The 19,469-nt window shown below is 40.8% G+C and overlaps 2 protein-coding genes across 2 annotated transcripts in view; both read right to left on the reverse strand.

The window, feature by feature from the left end:
• ABCC8 (ATP binding cassette subfamily C member 8) overlaps positions 1 to 394 on the reverse strand; it is a 73,716-nt gene extending 73,322 nt beyond the window's left edge. The window contains exon 1 of the mRNA XM_082284457.1: positions 130 to 394. Coding sequence (XP_082140583.1) covers positions 130 to 325 — 196 coding nt within the window. The 5' untranslated portion in view covers positions 326 to 394. The remainder of the gene's footprint in view (positions 1 to 129) is intronic.
• Positions 395 to 18,728: 18,334 nt separating this feature from the next.
• The window catches only part of USH1C (USH1 protein network component harmonin), a gene marked incomplete at both ends in the record, with an annotated part of 43,537 nt that continues 42,796 nt past the window's right edge, over positions 18,729 to 19,469 (reverse strand). The window contains one exon of the mRNA XM_082283443.1: positions 18,729 to 18,788. Coding sequence (XP_082139569.1) covers positions 18,729 to 18,788 — 60 coding nt within the window. The remainder of the gene's footprint in view (positions 18,789 to 19,469) is intronic.

Below are 19,469 nucleotides of genomic sequence, written 5' to 3' on the forward strand. Positions count from 1 at the left end.
CCACGGCGACACAAAGCCGGGCGGGGGGACACGGCAAGGCACCACCGCGGGTGGAGGAGCAGAAGGAAAAGGCGGGGGAAATAGGAGAGGCACATGCGGAAAGGGCAAGGAAGAGCCGCAGGCACCCACCGATGAAGAGGATGGGGAAGGTGATGAAGAGCAGGAAGACGTGCGGCACCACGTTGAGCGCGTCCACGAAGCAGCCGTTGTTGAGCACGCCGTGGTCCACGTTGTAGGCGGTGGAGTTGCCCTCATCGCCGCAGAACGCCAGGGCCATGGCGGGACCCTGCGCGCAGCCGGGCGCCGCCTCCGCCTCCGCGCACATCAGGCGGGGCCGGCGCGGCCGCGGCTCTGCCCGCACCTGCCGGGAGCGGCGGCGGCCCCGGCCGCGGCCCCGGCCCCGCGCTCCGCCCGCCCCAGAGCTGCCCCGCCCCGGCACCGCCCCCGCCCGCCCCGCGCAGCGCAGCGCCTGCCGACAGCCCCGAGCGGGGCGCCGGGGCAGCGCTCGGCGGGGACGGGGGCGGGACGTCCCTTCACTGACGCGGCTGGGACCGATGCGAACGCACCGTGACAGCCCTCGGTACCCCAGAGCACCAGACCCCAGTGTCCCAGCTCTCGGGACTCGGTACTAAGCGCTTTATGCATCGCTAATATGACAGAACACTGAAAACCCGGCACTAAATTAGTGATGCCAGAGGAATTATGGATTGCATAAAGTGTGTTCTTTCAACCTTTTCATCTTTGGCTTTTTTCTCCTCTATGATAAAGATATTATTAGATTGTCACATATTCAGTCATACCCTCTTCCCAAAGGAGATTTCAACATCATGTCCTGAACAGCTGTTGTGTTTGTGCCTTACCCTTTTTTTACCCCTAAAATGAGTTAAACCCTAACTGTTTTTCCCCCTTCACCAAGACTGCAGCAGTCTCTGACAATCAGACCATTAATTTGAGTGGGCTTCAAATTACTCCCTAGGCATTTTTATGGACACCAAAATAATCTACAAATCAAACTTTCCAACCCCCCTTTTTTTTCTTGAGTAGAAGTTAGGCTCAGCTGACCCAAAGCCAAACAAAAACTCTGATCAAATACCTCCCTGCTAGGGGATAGTACTGGAAAGTAAAATGTGATGTGCATCAGAAATCTGCACCTGGCACACAATTCCCAGCACAGGCTCTGGTGTGTAGCCATGAAATACTCAACATAAGGATTCATAACCAAATCCTTTCCCTTGGAGCTCTTTTCATTCCTAGTCATGCTTCTCCATTGCCTTGCTGAGTATTTAGCACAACTTGCCACATCTTACAAAGAGAAATGCAAACAGATAATGCCCATATATCCAGGCTTCACTCTTCAAAATGCAAAAGCTACAAGTTGGGTAAATGCTTCTAAGGGAAATGACCCCACAAATGAAAAATTTCCTTCTTCTTCCTTCAATGTAACAGAGTACATTCAATTTCTAGGACAGACAGCTCCACTAATAGACCTGAAAATGACTTTTGTCATGCTGCTTTTATTGACCTTGCTGTCGGACAGGAGCAAAGAAAAAGCAATTCTCTGCATGGAACATTATTTCCTATATATGGTCTTTTGGAGCTACAGCAGTGTGGTTAAGAATAAAAATTAAAATACAAACCCCAAGCCAAATCCCGTGCATATGTATTCTCAAATGTGAAAGTTACACCCACACTGGAAAGACTATTATTATTTTAAGTTTTGGACACAATCCAGCATTCATTTGAGCTTCTGGTCAAGCTCAGCTCTGTTATCCTAATAGTTATTTAATAAACAGTATGAGCAGTTTACATGCAGATAATTTAAAAGCCATTTACATTCTAGCATTTCCTGAGTCCCCAAGTGACACAAGATCTCTGTGTTACACATGAACAAAGAGCAGCAATGAACTCTTGACAGTTTACACTCTGGAGGCTGAAATCATGGTTAAGATTTGAGGAAGAAATAACTGTGGTCAGAGAATTTAACACAGAAATTAAAGTTTGCCAACATCTCCAAAGAAATCCAAGAACTGAGCTAACATCCCCAACCTCTGCATGTCTTCTGAACCTTTAGACAATCTTTCTTTACTACAAAGTGTCAATCATTACATTTAAAAAAACATGTATCTCATACAACAAAACATCACGAAACTCCATGATTTTGAATTTGAAATTTGTATTTTCAATGATTTTTCAGACACAGGCTGGATTACATAATGTGGTGGCTTAAAATCAACGGTTTTGGTTCAGGTCCTACGACAGATCTGCACCTGTGACAGTGCTAAAGCTGAGTCAGAAATGTGTTGGCACCCTGAACAGAAAGATGATGGATTAAATGGAGAAGAATCTTCAATTATAATTAATAACTTAATGAAATACAGAAAAAACCCAGACTGACAGAAATCAAAACAGTCTGTAAACTGAAATTGGTAAGCTGAACATTCATAGCAATAAACAGGGACATGCACACACACACAAACTCTTTAAATAACTTAAACTTCCAATAACAGTGTTCCAATTTTGTCCCTGCTGTTACAATGAAATCAAGTGAATTATGTGGATATATACTGTTTGTCCTCACTAAAGCATCAAATAACAGTTTCTTTTTCACTGACAAATGGCGAAACAGCCATTCTTTGACTTCACAAAATACTGCTAAGACGTAGTTCGATCCTTTTCTTAGGAAAGGCTTAGATGTGATTGGGGTATCAAAGGACTTCTTACCCAGACTCTCTCTGCTAATCCTGTGGGCTTTGGAGCAAGTCACAGAGGAACAAAACTGTAATTTCACAAAGCTTTGTGAAAGCAAAATTACTTTTCAAAGTACAGAAAAGGCAAAGAGAATATGAGACTAACAGGTAGACAGCCATGTTTATCTGCATGGCGCAAATGCGACCTAATTTTCCACTGAAGTCCCTTTAGATCTTATTTGTCTTACTCCTGACTGTTTCCATTTCACAAGAAGCGAGTTTCCTACTTCATTATTTCAGTATATCTATTAGAAATGAGACACCAAGTTAGATGCTGGCAGCCACTAGCACATTCAGTAGGTGACTGGAAATATTTTGAAAGCATTTTGATTATGTAAAATTGACTTCCAGAGAGACAAGGGCAATATTCTTAACTCAAGGAAAAATCAGTTTTTATGCTTGCCTTGGAATTTGACTTTGTCTACAGGATGCAGACAGGTTTTGGTTTTGTAGTAAAGCACTGACACTTCAGAATTCAGTTGTTTTTAACAGATATTCATTTATGCGGGAGCTTTCATTTTTCTTTCCTACTTTTGTCATTTGTTTCTCGCTCCTCTTATTCAGCTGCTTCACACAGACCTCTCTTTCTCATCAGTGAAGTGCTCTCTTCCTCAAAATCATGGTTTGCTACTGTAGATCACTCTGCAGCTTTGTGCCTTCGTTTGCATCTAGAAACACAGATGCAAAAACCCCCAAAGTTTTGAAAGTTCTGAACAGCCACAGCCTATGTTCAAAGTTAGAATAGTTAGGCATATAAATTTAGGCATCAAGCAGGAAAATTTCACTTTCCTGTGTATTTGAAAGTTATTAATGAGACCAATTATAAACAGGAAATCTTAGGGAAAAAAAAATGCTAATAAAGCAAATTCTCATTGTGATTTAGAGTTAGCTAAACAAGATGCATTAAACTATGACTTCTGGTTCCTATCAAATTCTGCTCTTGGAAGAAGACAGGAAAAACAGTATACATGTGGGAGGAAGCCACCAATCCCTTTCTGAAGCACGTTGGGAAAGGTTGAGGGGAAAAAATTGGAGAAAATCACCTCCAGAGAAAACTGTTATTTTATTCTTGTGGAATAAAGAACTCCATTCTATCATTTCATAGAAGACATCACTTAACAACAACAACAAAAATTCTTTGTAAAAATAGTCTAAGGTGGTGCTATTAAAATTCATGCAAAAAGCATAATCATAGAATCCTAGAACAGTTTGGGGATGGAAGGGACCTTAAAAATCATCCAGTTCCAACTCCCCTGCTATGAGCACCTTTCACCAGACCAGGTTGTCCAAAGATCCATCCAACCTGGCCTTGAGCACTGCCAGGGATGGGGCAGCCACAGTTTCCCTGGGCAACCTGTGCCAGTGCCTCACCATCCTCACAGTAAAGAATTTCTTCTTGATATCTAAACTAAACCCGCCCTCTTTCAGTTTAATAATAGTGCAGAGATTCACAGAAATAGCTGGTTTTTTCTCTAAATAAACCTTATTAATTTTTAATTACAGTGCCTCATTAAAAATGAAGAAAGAACTTATGAGTAAGCAGATCTATCTTTGAGTGGAAACAAAATACAAACTCTTTGTTGGACAATTATCTTCAGGCAAACACTCAGACAAGTGTTTTAGATTGGAACAGCTTATCTTTAAGTGTGTTCAGAGATGCTGCGGCTTCAACCACACCCATGACCTCTATCATTAAGTCATTTTATGAAGCACATTCTCCAACAGCCAATATAACATTCAGGCAATTATTCTTGCTTTGAACTAGCTCCTCATTTTAACAGTACCTTCCTGGTTCAATAGAGCCAGAGCAGTGCTTATTTGGCACCTGAAACCTGGTGAAAAACTCGCTTTTCTGTTCATTCACCCTCCTTTGCAGTGTTAAACAGACACTGACACATTTGGGGCTATCTGGCACAACTCAGGGTGAATTACCTGAAGGGCTGTAGGCTATTTCCCTTACCAGCCTGACCTAAGGATATGCCTGATGCTCCCCTGCCCTCCTGCATTACCAGGATTCATCACAACAGCGACAACAATTCTAAACCAACTTCCTATTCACTCCTGACTATCCTTGTGTGCAGATGAACTTTTACAACCTCTGCATGATCTCACTGATCGCCTCATACCTTAGTTTCTTCTCCAGTATCTAAACAGTTAATGTTTTGAGTACTCCCTGTGTAGTACTTGTAGTACAAGTGTTGTGTTTTCCTCAGGGGAATAAGTTGAGTGCTGTGAACTAACCAGTGCCAATAAACAACTCGCGTGCTGGCTCCAGTGTGGTATTCTTCAGCAAATGTTATTTTAGTTACTGATTCAGTTAAGTGCTGTTATCATGCTTGCCTTGTATATGGGCCCTTGTATATAAAAGATTATTTCGCCTGTTTGTACTAAAAGAATTACACACACTAACAAATAACCATAACAAATATCCAGCATTAATTTCCAAAAAGATAACAGGGCCAAAAGTCACTGGCCTTTCTAGGAACCCTTTCAAAAACCAGAAATTAAACTAAAAACTAAGATTTGAATTGTTTTTCGAAGATTACTAGCAACAAACCAAAGATACTATCTTTCCTTTTCAGAATATAGAACAGTTTTCTGCTCAAGCATACAGAGTTTTAACTAGTTAATTTGTTTATTGACCACCAGGAATTGTTCCAGGCTACCCTCAATTTCTCCAGTGGGTAAAATTGACACAACAATTAGAGAGAAACAAAGCTATCAGTTCAGACTTGGATTTGGAAAGTGTTTATCTTGTGCTGCTATTTGACAAAATTATACAGAAAATCAACAAAAAGGGTGTTGTAGTTTAATGAAGTTTTGCACTTCAGAATTTTCTTCTATTTATTTTTAATAGGTTGCAATGTGGCATTTATTCTAGCTCTTAAATAATGACAAAAAATCATATTATGGATTCATTAAAAAAAAAAAAATCATGAGTATGCACGAAAGGTTTGTTCCTGTATAGCAAATACTGTTAATTCCCTGTGTGATTTATATCATATACCTAATTAATTTTAAAAGTCCTGTTTCAGGAGGCTTTCCTCTTGAGTTCAGCCCACATGCAGACTACATTTGGGATTTTCAGAGGCTCAGGGGAGTTAATCAATACCTATTGCAGGGGGGATGCTGCTCAGCACCGGTGTGCCGGGACCTTCCTAGACAGAGCGTCCTACAGAGAACAGCTCTTCCAGGGGTGATGGCAGACCTCCCTGGGCAGCAGGGGATTTCAGCAAGTGGAGCAACTTCTCTGCTGCAAGTGATTCCAGCTCTTGTGATTCAGTTCTGTGTGAAATTACCCAAGGGGACAGAGAGACAGGAGCCTCGTATGGCAATTCCACAGAGGCAGCTTTTATTGTCTACCAGCCCCTGTGATGGGAAGGCCCGGGACAAAAACTCCCTAGTCAGGGGCAGAAACAGGGGCTTTTAATGGGAAAGGCAGGGGGTGGGGTAGAAACCAACCAGCCAACGGGGTACAGGCTACTACCATATAGAAACAAGGCATGCTGGGGGTGGTTCACTTTGCCACCATGACCTTGCAGGAAGGCTGCCTATCTCTGGGAGAGTCTTTTTGGCATCAGGTATCTCTCCTCCAAGGGAGTGCAGAGGGCTCTTGTGCCAAGGGCTCACAGCCCTCCACAAAACCCCATAAAAAATACAAAGAAAATTAATTTAATAGTTTAGTAATTGAACTTCCAGCCAGTAGTATTTTTTTCTATCTTTTTCCTATTTTCATGATGACTTAAACCTGAAGCTCATTATCTCTTGGAGTAGTAGAGTGTTGTTTTTTTATACAGCAGAGTGCTGTACCTCGGTTTGCAGGTGGGGAAACCCTGCAACAAATTGAATTGTCTATGACACTCTTATCTGGCAGCAGTAATTCCTGAATATCCTCACTTAGGGCAGATGTCCACAGCCTCAGCCCTCAAACCAGCCAGAGATCCTCTGCTCTGGGTAACTATTCTTAATACTGTCAGTATTTAGGAGGAATTAAGTAACTTTTGTAAAAGGGCAAAAAATAAGAGATAGCTGTATAACTCCCTCCAGTATTGAAATCTGGCATTATTTTTCACTCTCTATAGCAAGAGAAAAAAAAATATTTTTTAACATTGTCTATAAATTTGTATAGGAAAGTTATTGTAAAAACAAAAAATAAGACAAACTGAGTACCAAACCTTTTGCCTTAAGCTGGGCAAAATAATGCAGTATCAAGGGGGCTAAAGTTTGCAAGTTTGGGTCCCATTTAATTAGTGTTTTTAGCCAAAAAAAAAAGAAGGAAAATCTAGACAGGAACAAAAACAAATAACAGAAAATAGCACCATGGCAGTCATGTTAGCACACAGGAAACAGGCTTTGCTGAGACAGGCCAGGCTTCCAGCCTTTGAACAACAAATAGTTTGTCCTTAGGATTCAGGGTCGTGGAGTCTCTCAGCTGTTCATGCAAATGCCACAGGTCCCTCACACTGTGAATAGCACAGAGGAGTCACCTCACAGACTGATCATGCCCTGGTATTTTGAACACACTCCACTCGTACAACTAGGAATTCCTTAAGTGGCTGAAATAATGGGTGAATGGGAGTAGTGGATATTCAGATTAGTTTTAATGTGTTATACAATGCATTTACAAGTTGCCTTTTTTAAGAGCAAATAATAGAAACAAGAGCTTTGTACAGCCACAGCATCCTCTAAACTTAGTGTAGTAGAGAATGGGTTGAAAATAATTGAGAGATTACTCTCCAGCAGTATTTAAAATAAAATACTACAGCTATCAGCAGTCCTAGCTCACCAGGGAGGTCCCAGATGACTGGAGGTTAGCAAATGTGACACCTATCTACAAGAAGGTCAGGAAGGAGGATCCAGGGAACTCCAGGCCTGTCAGCCTGGTGTCAGTGCCTAGGAAGGTCATGGAGCAGATCATCTTGAGTGCCATTATGTGGCACAAATGGGACAACCAGGGGACCAGATGCGGGTTAATGAAAGGCGGGTCCTGCTTGATGAACCTGATCTCCTTTAATGACAAAATGACCTGCTTAGTGGATGAGGGAAAGGCTATTGATGTTTCCTACCTGGACTTCAGCAAAGCCTTTGACACCATTTCCTACCACATTTTCCTGGAGAAGCTGGCTTCCCATGGAGTGGGCAGGTGCACTGTTCACTGGGTAAAGAAGTGGCTGGATGGCTGAGGCCAGAGACTGGGGGCGAGTGGATTCCATCCAGCCGGCAGCCGGTACCAGTGGTGTCCTGCAGGGCTCAGTGTTGGGCCCAGTCCTGTTCCAAATCTTTATCAATGATCTGGATGAGGGGATGGAGGGCACCCTCAGTCAGTCTGCAGGTGACACCAGCCTGGGTGGGAGTGTTGATCTGCTGGAGGGCAGGAAGGCTCTGCAGAGGGATCTGGACAGGCTGGATCCGTGGGCTGAGGCCAATGGTGTGAGGTCCAACAAGGCCAAGTGACTGGTTCTGTCCTTGGGTCACAACCACCCCAGACAGTGCTACGGGCTGGGGCAGAGGGGCTGGGAAGCTGCCCAGGGGAAAAGGAGCTGGGGGTGCTGGTGACAGCAGCTGAACATGAGCCAGCAGTGCCCAGGTGGCCAAGAGGGCCAAGGGCATCCTGGCCTGGATCAGCAATCGGGTGGCCAGCAGGACCAGGGCAGGGATTGTCCACATGTACTCGGCACTGGTGAGGCCACACCTCGAATGCTGTGTCCAGTTCTGGACCCCTCACAACAAGAGAGACCTTGAGGGGCTGGAGCAAGTCCAGAGAAGGGAAATGAAGCTGGGGAAGGGCCTGGAGCACAAGTCCTGTGAGGAACAGCTGAGGGAGCTGGGGGTGTTTGGCCTGGAGAAGAGGAGGCTCAGGGGAGACCTTATCACTCTCTACAGCTGCCTGAAAGGAGGCTGCAGCCAGGTGGGGGCTGGTCTTCTCCCAGTAACAAGCAATAGGATGAGAGAAAATGTCTGAGACTTGTGCCAGGGAAAGTTTAGATGGGATATTAGGAAACATTTCTTCACTGAAAGGGTTTTCGGGCACTGGAACAGGCTGTCCAGGGAAGTGGTTGAATCTGCATCCCTGGGGTTATTTAAAAGCCATTTAGGTGTGGCACTTTGGGACATGGTTTAGTGGTGGACTTGGCAGTGCTGGGTTAGAGGTTGGACTTGATGACCTGAGAGATCTTTTCCAAACTAAACAATTCTGTGATTCTGATTTTATTCTTATGTAGGATTATTCTCTCTCTAAAAACAAGAGTATTTAGAGGTGGGACAATGTTTAAAACATCAGGAATCTAATGCTGAGTGACACTTACATGCACTATCATGATACAAGTGGTAGCAACAATTCTAGGTACTCACATCATTGCAGGATGTAAAGCAGCTGCAGATGTCTCCGTAAGAACTGCTCTGAGGAAAGTATGAACTATTGGTAGGAATATGATGTGCCTATTAGGAAAACTGGCATAATTAAAAAAAAAAACAAACAAACCCTACACTGTTGTAGTAAAGAAAAAAGTGGAAAAAGTTCCTTGTGTTCCTGACAATGGTTATAAAGAGAGTAATTCCTGTTTCCTTCAAAAGTAGTTCTCCCCTCAATGCATGTATTAGTTTTTCCTGACTGGCAATACCACACAGCTGAGGATAATGTTTTATATGCTATATCTCTTCTTAAAAGAGAAGCCATATTCTTTTATTGTAGATTTTCTGAAAAAAAATAAATATTTTCTCAAAGTTGAATGTTTTCGTAAGAGCATATGTTGCACTGTTTCAATCTGTAGCATTAGATATGAAAATAATGTTGACTGATGAGTGCAGCAGTCAATTTGTAGTGTGCAAAAACTGTGAACACAACTGTGATTGGTAGAGCTGAAATTCACCTGAGGATAAAATGAGGATTGATCAGCAACATGAATGAACACTGTGTGGGGTTCTATAGTTTCTAGAATAAATAGCCTATGAGACCAGTTTGCAAGACATAGTAGATAAAAAATGCCTTTCTTTACAGGAATTAGCTTGTAGAGAGTTTGCAGTCTCTTTGGGTAGAGACTTGTCCTAAAATAATCCCAGGTACTTCTCAGCCTAAGTCATGGCTCCCAGTAGGTACCTGGGCAGCCATGTGCAGGCACAAACACCCTTGGCTGCCCACCTGACACTACAAGGGGATGTGTCAGAAGCACCTATGCAGGACATAATTCCCACACTCTGATCTTCCCTCCCACATGGAATTACTCCAGATTCTCTCTTTCTCTCACGGCTGTAGGTAGCCTTTCTCAGCATGCTTTCCCTAGGCTATATTTGTCTCCTGTGATAAGGCAGCAATACGAGCCAGTGGAAACGTTCTGCACGTCTGCATTTTGGCAGCCCAAATGTGAAGGGGGATGTCATGAGGCTCAGCCATGGAGGTTTTTCACGTGCAACTCTCAGCTGTCTGTTTTTCATGTGTAGAGTAACAGCAACACAGTGGAGACAAGGACAACCACATCCAGCTGGAGAGCACTGACAAGGGATGATCTTCTCATGTGTGCCAGGGACACACCCTCAGGACATGATCACAGTAACTGGGCAGGAAAAGTAAGATCCTGGAACTGGCCAAGGCTTCTTTAACAAACTGAACTTAAATTCTGAACTGACTGTTCTTTTCACCACATCATAAAAAAGCACTTGCCATTTCCCCATTTGCTTGTAGTTTGGGCAATGAAAGCTCAAGATATTGTAAGATAAGGGATGGATCATGCTACAACTAGGCGAAAACTCCTCTCTCTTCCACAATTTGGAGCACAGCTGACTATAATGATCATTGCCCTGTGATTAAGAGACCATATCAATATTAAAGAAAGAATAGTTGAGATTTTAATACTCAGGTGTTATCTACTTCCTAGGAAAATGGTGATGTCCCTTGTATAAAAGTCACTTGCATTGTTCTAGTGCAAAGAAGAGTAAGCATTTTGTCCCTTTGTGTCATTTATAAATCTAGCCACTTTCCACCATCTATTTACTGTGGTATTTTAAACATCTACTCATGCACACATGGGTTTAAAGAAACTAATAGAAAAAGCAATACCACGTAATTTTATGCTTGAGAAGTTATACTCTTCCTGATGTACTTCAATAGCATAATAGAAAAAAAACATCTCTGCATCTGTTTGTCTGGCTGGAGACAAAGAAATGTGAATATTGTCACAGTTGACAACAAACACAGCTTTCCTGCAGCAGTACAATCTGGGACAAATCATTACAACTTAATGGCAGCTTAATACACTCAATTAACTTTTCTGTGTGAATAATCCAACGACAAAATATGCCCACCACCTCTGTTTCAATCAGCCCTGTGGGTGTTAACAGAAATTTGTTGCAATCAAATTCTCCAAGAAGAAAAGCAACATTATAAATTTTGTACCTACCTGTAAATTCTAAAATGACTGATGAGAAATTTATATGTTAGTTGGAGAAAAGACTTGTGTGTCCTTCTCTCAGTCTGGATTCCTGCTATGTATGTCACTCCTCTGCATTAAGATAGAGCTGCCTTATTTTCACTGAAGAAGAGTATGCAATTTCTTCTGTCCTAGCAGGTTCGTAACATTCAGAGATCTGCTTCACCGCAAGTTTTCATGAATAATCAAAACAGGAACATGCATTTCTCCTCTCTTTCCCTCTGTCCTTCCTTGCAGTTGGAATTGCTGCTAATCAAAATCTGTTACTGGGTGTCTCTGCTCTGAGAAATCCACATTTTATACTAGAGGGGGAGAAAGAAGAACAAAAATATTGATATTTGCAAAATTATAATCTACTTAGCTTCAAAGGCTAACCCTGAAAAATATTTCATCTTATCAGGGAAATACTTATTACAAGAGTTTAGTCAAAGCTTAATTTTCTCTCCAGCATTTCTAAAAACGTTTTATATCTAGTGTTCTTTGCACTCTGTTAAGTGGCATTAATCCTCAAGAGCGTCAAGCTGTTGCCAGCATGAACACGGGGTCTCAGTGCTAAAGCATCCAGAGCTGCTTAGGGGAAAGGCAGGGGGAAGGAAACAAAATTTCAGAGAAAGTAGTTTGAAACTCTCTTGGTTTTACATTCGTGCGTGTAGCTTTGCATACAGAATAACCATTAGCAACTTTCCTGCTCACTTCCTTACTGTTTAGAAAAGTCCTTGTCCTCAAAAGAGCTGTCTGATTTCTATCTTAGTTTACGTTGGGAGAATCTCAGTCTCTTTCTCCCAAACTTTACTCTACACACCATATAAAAAAACCTCTGTTATAGTTATTGAAGACTAATGAGTTTCACTGATGTTTGGAAGATAAATGGTGAGAAAAGATAACATGATGACAAGAAAATGGTGGGAGGAATAACCTTTAAAGATTATTTGAGAAAATGAGGAGGAGCTAAAATTCAGTATGAATACTTCTACTTCAGCATTAACAACTTTCTATACTAAGCATGTCCAGGACTAAGGCATCAATTGACTTCAGGCCTCCATCCAGCAAAATACTTAAGCCTGAGTAGGATTATTGAACTCAACCCTATGTGAATGGGATTGGCTCATATGCTTAAATTTAAGCATGTACTTAAGTGCTTTGCTTGTTCTAGTCTATGATTGCTTTCTAAGTGGCAAACATCTATCAAGCACAATTCAGGTGTGCAAGGGATACCCGTTGCTAATCATGCAGCAAGTTTTGTGAATCATGAAGCAGCTCTCTGCAGGATGTCAGACTCCACATTTTTTCCATGTAGACAAACATTCTGAGTTCAACAACAGACATTCGGACTTACATATCCAAGAGCTGCAAATTACTCACTGCCTTAAAACTTCCTTCTGGTGGCTTTGACACTATTATGGTATGCATCCATCATCACAGTTTGGAGAAGAATTTTTTTCTTAGCTGTAAGCCATGATCCTCTGAAACTTCACATTTCAAAAACTTCCCTTCTAGATAACAGAAATTTTATTGATTGATTTTCGTATGTCTGTCTCCACCTCCTCTTTCATCCTAGATGATTTCAGTAGAGACCAAGCACAAGTTACCTTGTTGTAAATATAAATAGACCCTGATTCTCATCAAAGTGTTGTGCTATTATCTGTGTTCTTCAGTAACACATCAAATGCAGATCTGGTAATAGAGGAAGAAGTATTCCAGCAGAGGCCCCCAGTATTCCAGCAGAAGCAAACCTTTAGCTGCCTTCCCTAGGAAGAAGTAAAAAAAGCATCCTAGTCATCCTTGAAGGACCTGTGAACAGCCCACCTGGAGCCACCTCAGATCTCAAGTCTCCAGAAAAGCAATTTTAAAATCTGTTCCAGAAATTTCTGTCAGTCAGAAAAACAGAAACATCCTGAGAACAAGGACAATGGCTAAAGATAAAATTGGCAGATGTGCAGAAAAACACTGAAGGTCAAACTCAGTATGAGGATCAAGCACTTACTAGCTTATCATAAATTGATTACAAGGGACTCTCCTGATTTATAACCCCTAGGGTCAGGTCCTTACATTTAAGACACTGGTTTTTCTACAGTAGACCTGGTCCTTAGATGGTGTAAAGGTGTCTGTTCATATGAACAGAGATCCCAAGGGGATATTTCTGTGGCTAAGAATTCCACAGCAGCTACCCAAAGTCTGAGCACACTTTATCAGGGTCAACATAGAGCTGAAGCAAACAGGAGAACCTCCATCAACTATTGCATATCAGGCTCCTTACAACCAGATAGGCATCCTTTGACACAAAGCCATGATTTTTCACTCTTTTTTTTTCATGGTGAGAGGGTTTGTAAAAACTTCTTTTTATTCAGAGGTTATATCTCATTTGTGAAGTGCTGAGATTCTTTGTACATGTGTGCTCCTCAAATTAAGTTGATTTAAAAAAACCTTATTGGTGTATGTACAGGTATACACCCCTCCTTATGCTGTACATTTGTTTGTGAATAGAGCATTTTTTAAAAACCATAGCTTCTCTGAAATGTATGCACAATTTCTAAAAGATGCCATGGCCACATGATAAATAGTAGCTAAATTAAGAATTAGCAGAACTGCAGTAATAAACAGATCAAAGACTTCCCTATGCTAATATCCATATGAGTAATAAACCATGGTATTTCCTATCCTGTAATGCATACCATGGTTCTGATCCATAGGGTCTCACGTTTTTTGCCTGCACGCAGGCACGCACAGGCTCACAGAGCAGATGTGAGAGTCGCGAGTCTCTAATGTAATTCATGCTCCAGTTCAGCAGCTGTGAGGGGTTTGCTAAATACAGTGTGGCCAAGAAATTCCTGAGAGAATAAGAATGGTTGTTAACAGTTCTGAGAAAGTCTTCCTCTGGGTTATTATCCCAGAGAGAGAGATAGTGGGGTTTGGCGGTCTTAACCAAACAAACAGCTCTGAGAAACTACACATATTCCCTCTGAGATTACAGCAAATGAAAAACAAAAAACCATCTTCTCTTAAAAGTGGTTTGAAGCATTCGTGATACTGTCAGTGAAATACTTGGACTTCTTCCTGCTTCGTGCATCAGGTCACAGTTTCCATACTCCCAAAGGAAACTGAACATTGGCTGAAAAAGAGAAAGTCCCATTTACTAATACTGTTATCTTTTCAAAGCTGGCCTTGTTGAACAGGGCTGAGGCACAGGCACATGTGATGACTTACAGCCACCAAAGAACAATGCAGTAGAAACTCCAAATGGGCACCCCGTGTTTAAATTATTTACACCTGGGACACTCTGCTCACATACATCCAAGTAAGTGAAAATGAAGTTGCTTGAACAACGTATTTTCTTGCAGCATTTTCCAACCCCTTGAGATAGCTGGCAAATGAAAGATCAGATGCAGTCCTAGGGCACTGGAAGCCAGATATACAATAAAAAACTACCTGGATAATGGCTTAAGATCATTTTAAGATTTCAGAAGTTTCAGGCTCCTTTCTCCTGACACCACCTCCTTACATTGCCTAAAGTGACTCTGCCATCCTACCACAGGTTAAACTTTCAAAGCAACACTCTTTTAATATACCTGGAGTCTACTGAGCAGGAATTATTTCCTCAACTGCCTCTCAGGCATTTTAAACTGTATCCAAGCAAATCAAGTTAACAGGGTAGATGGGGAGAAGAAAGTTCTGTGACTAAGAAGCAAGGCTACAACTCAACTGCTGGTACTCCCACAGATTTCCCAGCTCAGTCTTCTGTGCTCCTTCTGCCTCTGAAAAAAATCACACCAATAGAAATAGTTCTAATATCTAACCTCTAAGTTTTGTTGTGTTTCTTAGTGTGCTGAGACAGTGTTTAGCACAATCAAGCACTGGTTGCAGGCTGAAGTTCTTTACTGGTGCATTATTGTGCCTCTCTATCTGCTGGTACAAAACATCGGAGCAGCCCTCAAGGGAACATTTGATAGCACCACTTATCACTCTGATGCATTGTCATACGGTCCAGATGGTTGCAGTATGTAAGCAACTGGGAACCAAAGCAGCAGGAGAAGTACATCCTGCTGCAATTTCCTTCTGGTGCTGATCTTGATGCATTCAGCATTTAGATTAGTTTGCTGGTTAGGAAGTCTACAGCCCTGGGTAGATGCACGCTAAAACCTAGCAAAAAAATACACTGTAGCAACTGCATTCAGTAGCTTGCCAACTACCAAATGACCAGACTTGCCCCCAAAAACTGTGTAAGATTACTGCAGCTCAGCCAAGTGACAATAACCTTCTGTGCAGAGTGAATCCTGAGTTCCACAAGGGTGGCAATCTCTTGCAAATGGGTCTGTTATTGAAGAAAATCTCAGAAATCTGTGTACTTTAGCAGATTAACTATTACTATGATGTACAAACCCAGAGACAAATAGGAAGCTAGACTTCTTCCATTTGGCAAATGCAATTTTATTTCTGGATTAGTTGTAAGAGTTAAACATGTTAAATACTCTAACATATATACCCTGCCACACACATTAATTGGCATATGGGAAGAATGCTGCAAATAAAGAAAGTCAACATAAATAAGCATCTGCATATAAGTACAGAGTTCTTAGGCATGTAATTTGTTTTTCTTATTTTGTTATATTTGTTACTGTTATTTTTATGTGCTGGAGGAGGGCTTCCAAACCTGGAAAAGGCAAGACTTCAGAGGGAATTTGATATGCTGATGAATTATAAACTGTCTGTCATTAGAACAGGTGCGAAAAATCGAAAAGCAACATGAAAAACAGAATACAAACTGGCAGGTACAAGGAACAAAGAAGACAATGCCATTTCTAGGGAGGTATCTCATTAATATCAGTCTACAACTGTAATAATACCTAAAGCCAAGCTGGTATCCATTTTATGGTCTTGTGGAATTTCTTCAAACCTAAGATACACAGTCACCAAGAGCAGAATGTTACACTTAGTGGCTTCCTGCACAGTTTAGCCACATATATAGGCTCACTGAGAACAAAGGACAGAACAGCAGATTGTGAATCACACCCAAATTTTCCACCCATGACTATACGGGGGAGGAATTTTTGCCACCAATACAAATACTCAGTAGTATGACTGTGACTACGCATAATGATTTTATCTGGACTACTTGCTAGTTATTTACTCTGCTGGTACAGAAGATTCTCTATACTGTATGAGAAACACAATCAAAATTATTCCTTATAATGCTAGTATTCCTGGTATTCCCAGTTCTTCCACCAGCAGAAATACAAAAATACTTTTTTTGTATTCAGAAACCCCTCACAACTAAGACACAAAAATGGACATTAAGCTACAAAGAATATGAGTAAGAACAGAAGTTACCTGTGTACTTTCCCTTTTTCTCAGAAAAATCACTATCTAAGAAGTAAAAATACAATCCTTTTCACACCCAAACTGGCCTGTGAATGTGTATTCACAAGTGTTGCATGTGGGAACAGACATCTGTGTTCTATCTTCATTTGTCTTTTAGAGTCTATTTTCAACAAAACTGAAAGATAATTTTCAAAATTTGGCCCCTCAAAATAGCAAAAAGAGATCAAGCACTCTCAGACTGAACCATACTGGTCAGCAGATCCCAATCATCTTGCAAAAAAAATGTTTTGCTTTCTGTCTACAGAGTGAAAATAAATTATTTAAATTATCTGAAGAATATGAAGTCTCTAGTTCAATTTACAGGTCAATCAATAAAGGTGCATTTCATGTGGTTATTGATTTCCTATTAATTTACTGAGCAGCAGGTTTCTGCAGAGTAAAGACTCCATTTCAGCAGCTGTAGTCTTCCTTAAAAAAATGTCCTGTGGAAAAAAAAAGAAAAAAACAATGAGAAACATGCTGTTAGCTCTCATGCAACTTTTACTCTTTCTAGTACGCACAGTTTTTAAACTGGATCTTATGTAATTTTGATTTGTATTATAAATAATAATTGAGAAGACCCACATGCAACAAAAAACATTACCTTGGCAGTTCTATAGATCTATGACTGTACTTACAGTGATTACAGTCACAGAGAAAACATACAGAGTAAACTGAATTTCTGAGACAAGTATAATTTCAGAACAAACCCATTGTATAGGTACATGACAAACTAACAGAGACAAACTTCAGTGAAAACCAAACACTCATGAATACTTGTTTACAGGCACACCGTGAATAATACAAATGGAAACTTGTTCTTTGGACAAGCCTTCACAAGAAAATAATTTGTAGTTGCTTATATACTTATGAACTCACAAAGCCACAGCAGTGGTCCACAGATAAGGAAAAAACCTCAGGTTAATCCTACTTGTTTAGACAGGGCCTATTTATTGAATAGTGTGGAAGGGGATAAACCAATTCTGCAGAGGATCTCTAAGGGACTTTATGAAGTAGAAACAAAATACTTATATTTTAATAGCACAGGCATGGCAAAAGCCCAAAGAACACTCCAGCTCCAGCATGCCAGGAACAAAAGCAAGCATGGCAAGCAATGCACAGGCAGGCACATGCTGAAAAAATAACACAGCCTCACAATGGCCAGGCATGTTAAGCCAGGTGTGCTATTCACCATGAGGGACACTGCAGTGGCTACAGCTGCAGGAGATACCCTTGTCTGTACACAGGTGCACTGCCTTCAAAAACCTTTCTCTGTGTGTTGGGACTGACTGCTGATGAGGGAATGGTAGGGCTAAATAAACAGGATATGAAAACAGAAGTAACAGTGACAGTTATTTCCTTGCCCATTAGTTTATGCAGATATTAAACAAAATTTCACATCAATCTGCAGTTGGTGTTAGCCAGTAAAACTGATTTACAGCAACTAATACTCCAGTATTCTGCACAGAACAAGAGCCCAGGTTAACAGTGACTACAAAACCTTACTCTGCCATTTTACTTGGTAGTAAGGATATCTTCAAATCTTTTCCTTCAAGCAAACTACAAAACACGCCTCTTGTTTTTGAAACTGTTTGTCCGAAGTAAAGCAAGTTGTATAGACTTGATACCTCTACCACACTTGTGGCTATGGGTTCTTCTGTTTCACACCTATGCTGATTATCTTTAAGACAATGATTCTGTGAACATCACAAATTGCCAAGACACCCAAATCACTTAACCTCTTTTGAAAATTTTACACATAAATTTGACCTTGTTAGACAAGAACAGTAACTGCAATCTAATTAAAACAAAACAAAACAAAACAAACAACAGAATTAAACATCTGGTTGTGATGTAGAATGCTTATGGGGTTTTGTTTCCCTAAATTATGATCTATGGGAGTATAGTAAATGATTCAGACTGAGGTTAAGTTTAACTTCTAAAAAAACCCGAAATCCTCAAACTTTAAACTGAAAGTTTGAGTGTGTAGTCACATATAACCAATTCTGAGAATTACAATTTTGCAGTCTGGGAACCACTGCTGTAATGCACGACACCTACTTATAAATGTCAAATTAGCAACCACGTAAAGCAGGAGGTTATACAGTCTGCAAGAAGCTGATACTTGAAAAATGTCTGACAAAAAAAGCAAACTGACTATTGTTATTCAGCATTTAATTCCCAGAGAGAAAAGCTTATGCACTTACATTTCATCATCATATTCTTTTGGAGGTGATGCTGCAATGACTAAGTCAATCCAATCCTGAAAAAGAAAAGCACAGGTAAATATGTGCTGCTAAGTACAGCTTTTAGAGGTGGCCAGTGGACCACCATGGAATGTCAGATAGAGAAACAGGGGAGTAATCTATTTCTGGAAAACCACAGGGAGCAGCAGAAAGGTCTCTATTAAAAACTTCTGTAGGAAGACCATTTAAAGATTGAGCTGTGTGATTTGCATCTTGAAATTAAAGAAAAATCCACTTGCAACAAGATTTAAAAAAAAAAAATTATTCTAAGAATCATCATCCTGTATTGGTCATGTGAGCAATGAATACAGTTCTTGCTGAGGAAACACTCGCTGTACAAGTGTTGCTTGTACACTGAGAAATCAAAAATAAGCTATTATAAGGAAATTCCAATCAGCTTGCAAGTAATTTTCAACATCAAAGAGTGATTCTGCAGATAAAGGTACTATAATCACTCAGAATGTCATGTGTTTAAATATCAGTCTTGATATATGGCTAAATGCCATGAGATTTCCCAGTCAATTACACACATGGTTTTCAGAGATGCTACATACCAACATCTTCTGCAGATTTTAGCTCACTTTGGGAGTACCTGACACACCCACTATTTTGATGTTTGTAACCTTAGTTGTGTTGATGTGACAATGTCATGACAGAAAAGTATCTCTCATATGAGTTCTATAGGTAGAATGAAGTAG

Source organism: Coloeus monedula (assembly GCF_965178545.1).
Source record: "Coloeus monedula genome assembly, chromosome: 6".
NCBI classification, from domain to species: Eukaryota; Metazoa; Chordata; class Aves; order Passeriformes; family Corvidae; genus Coloeus; species Coloeus monedula.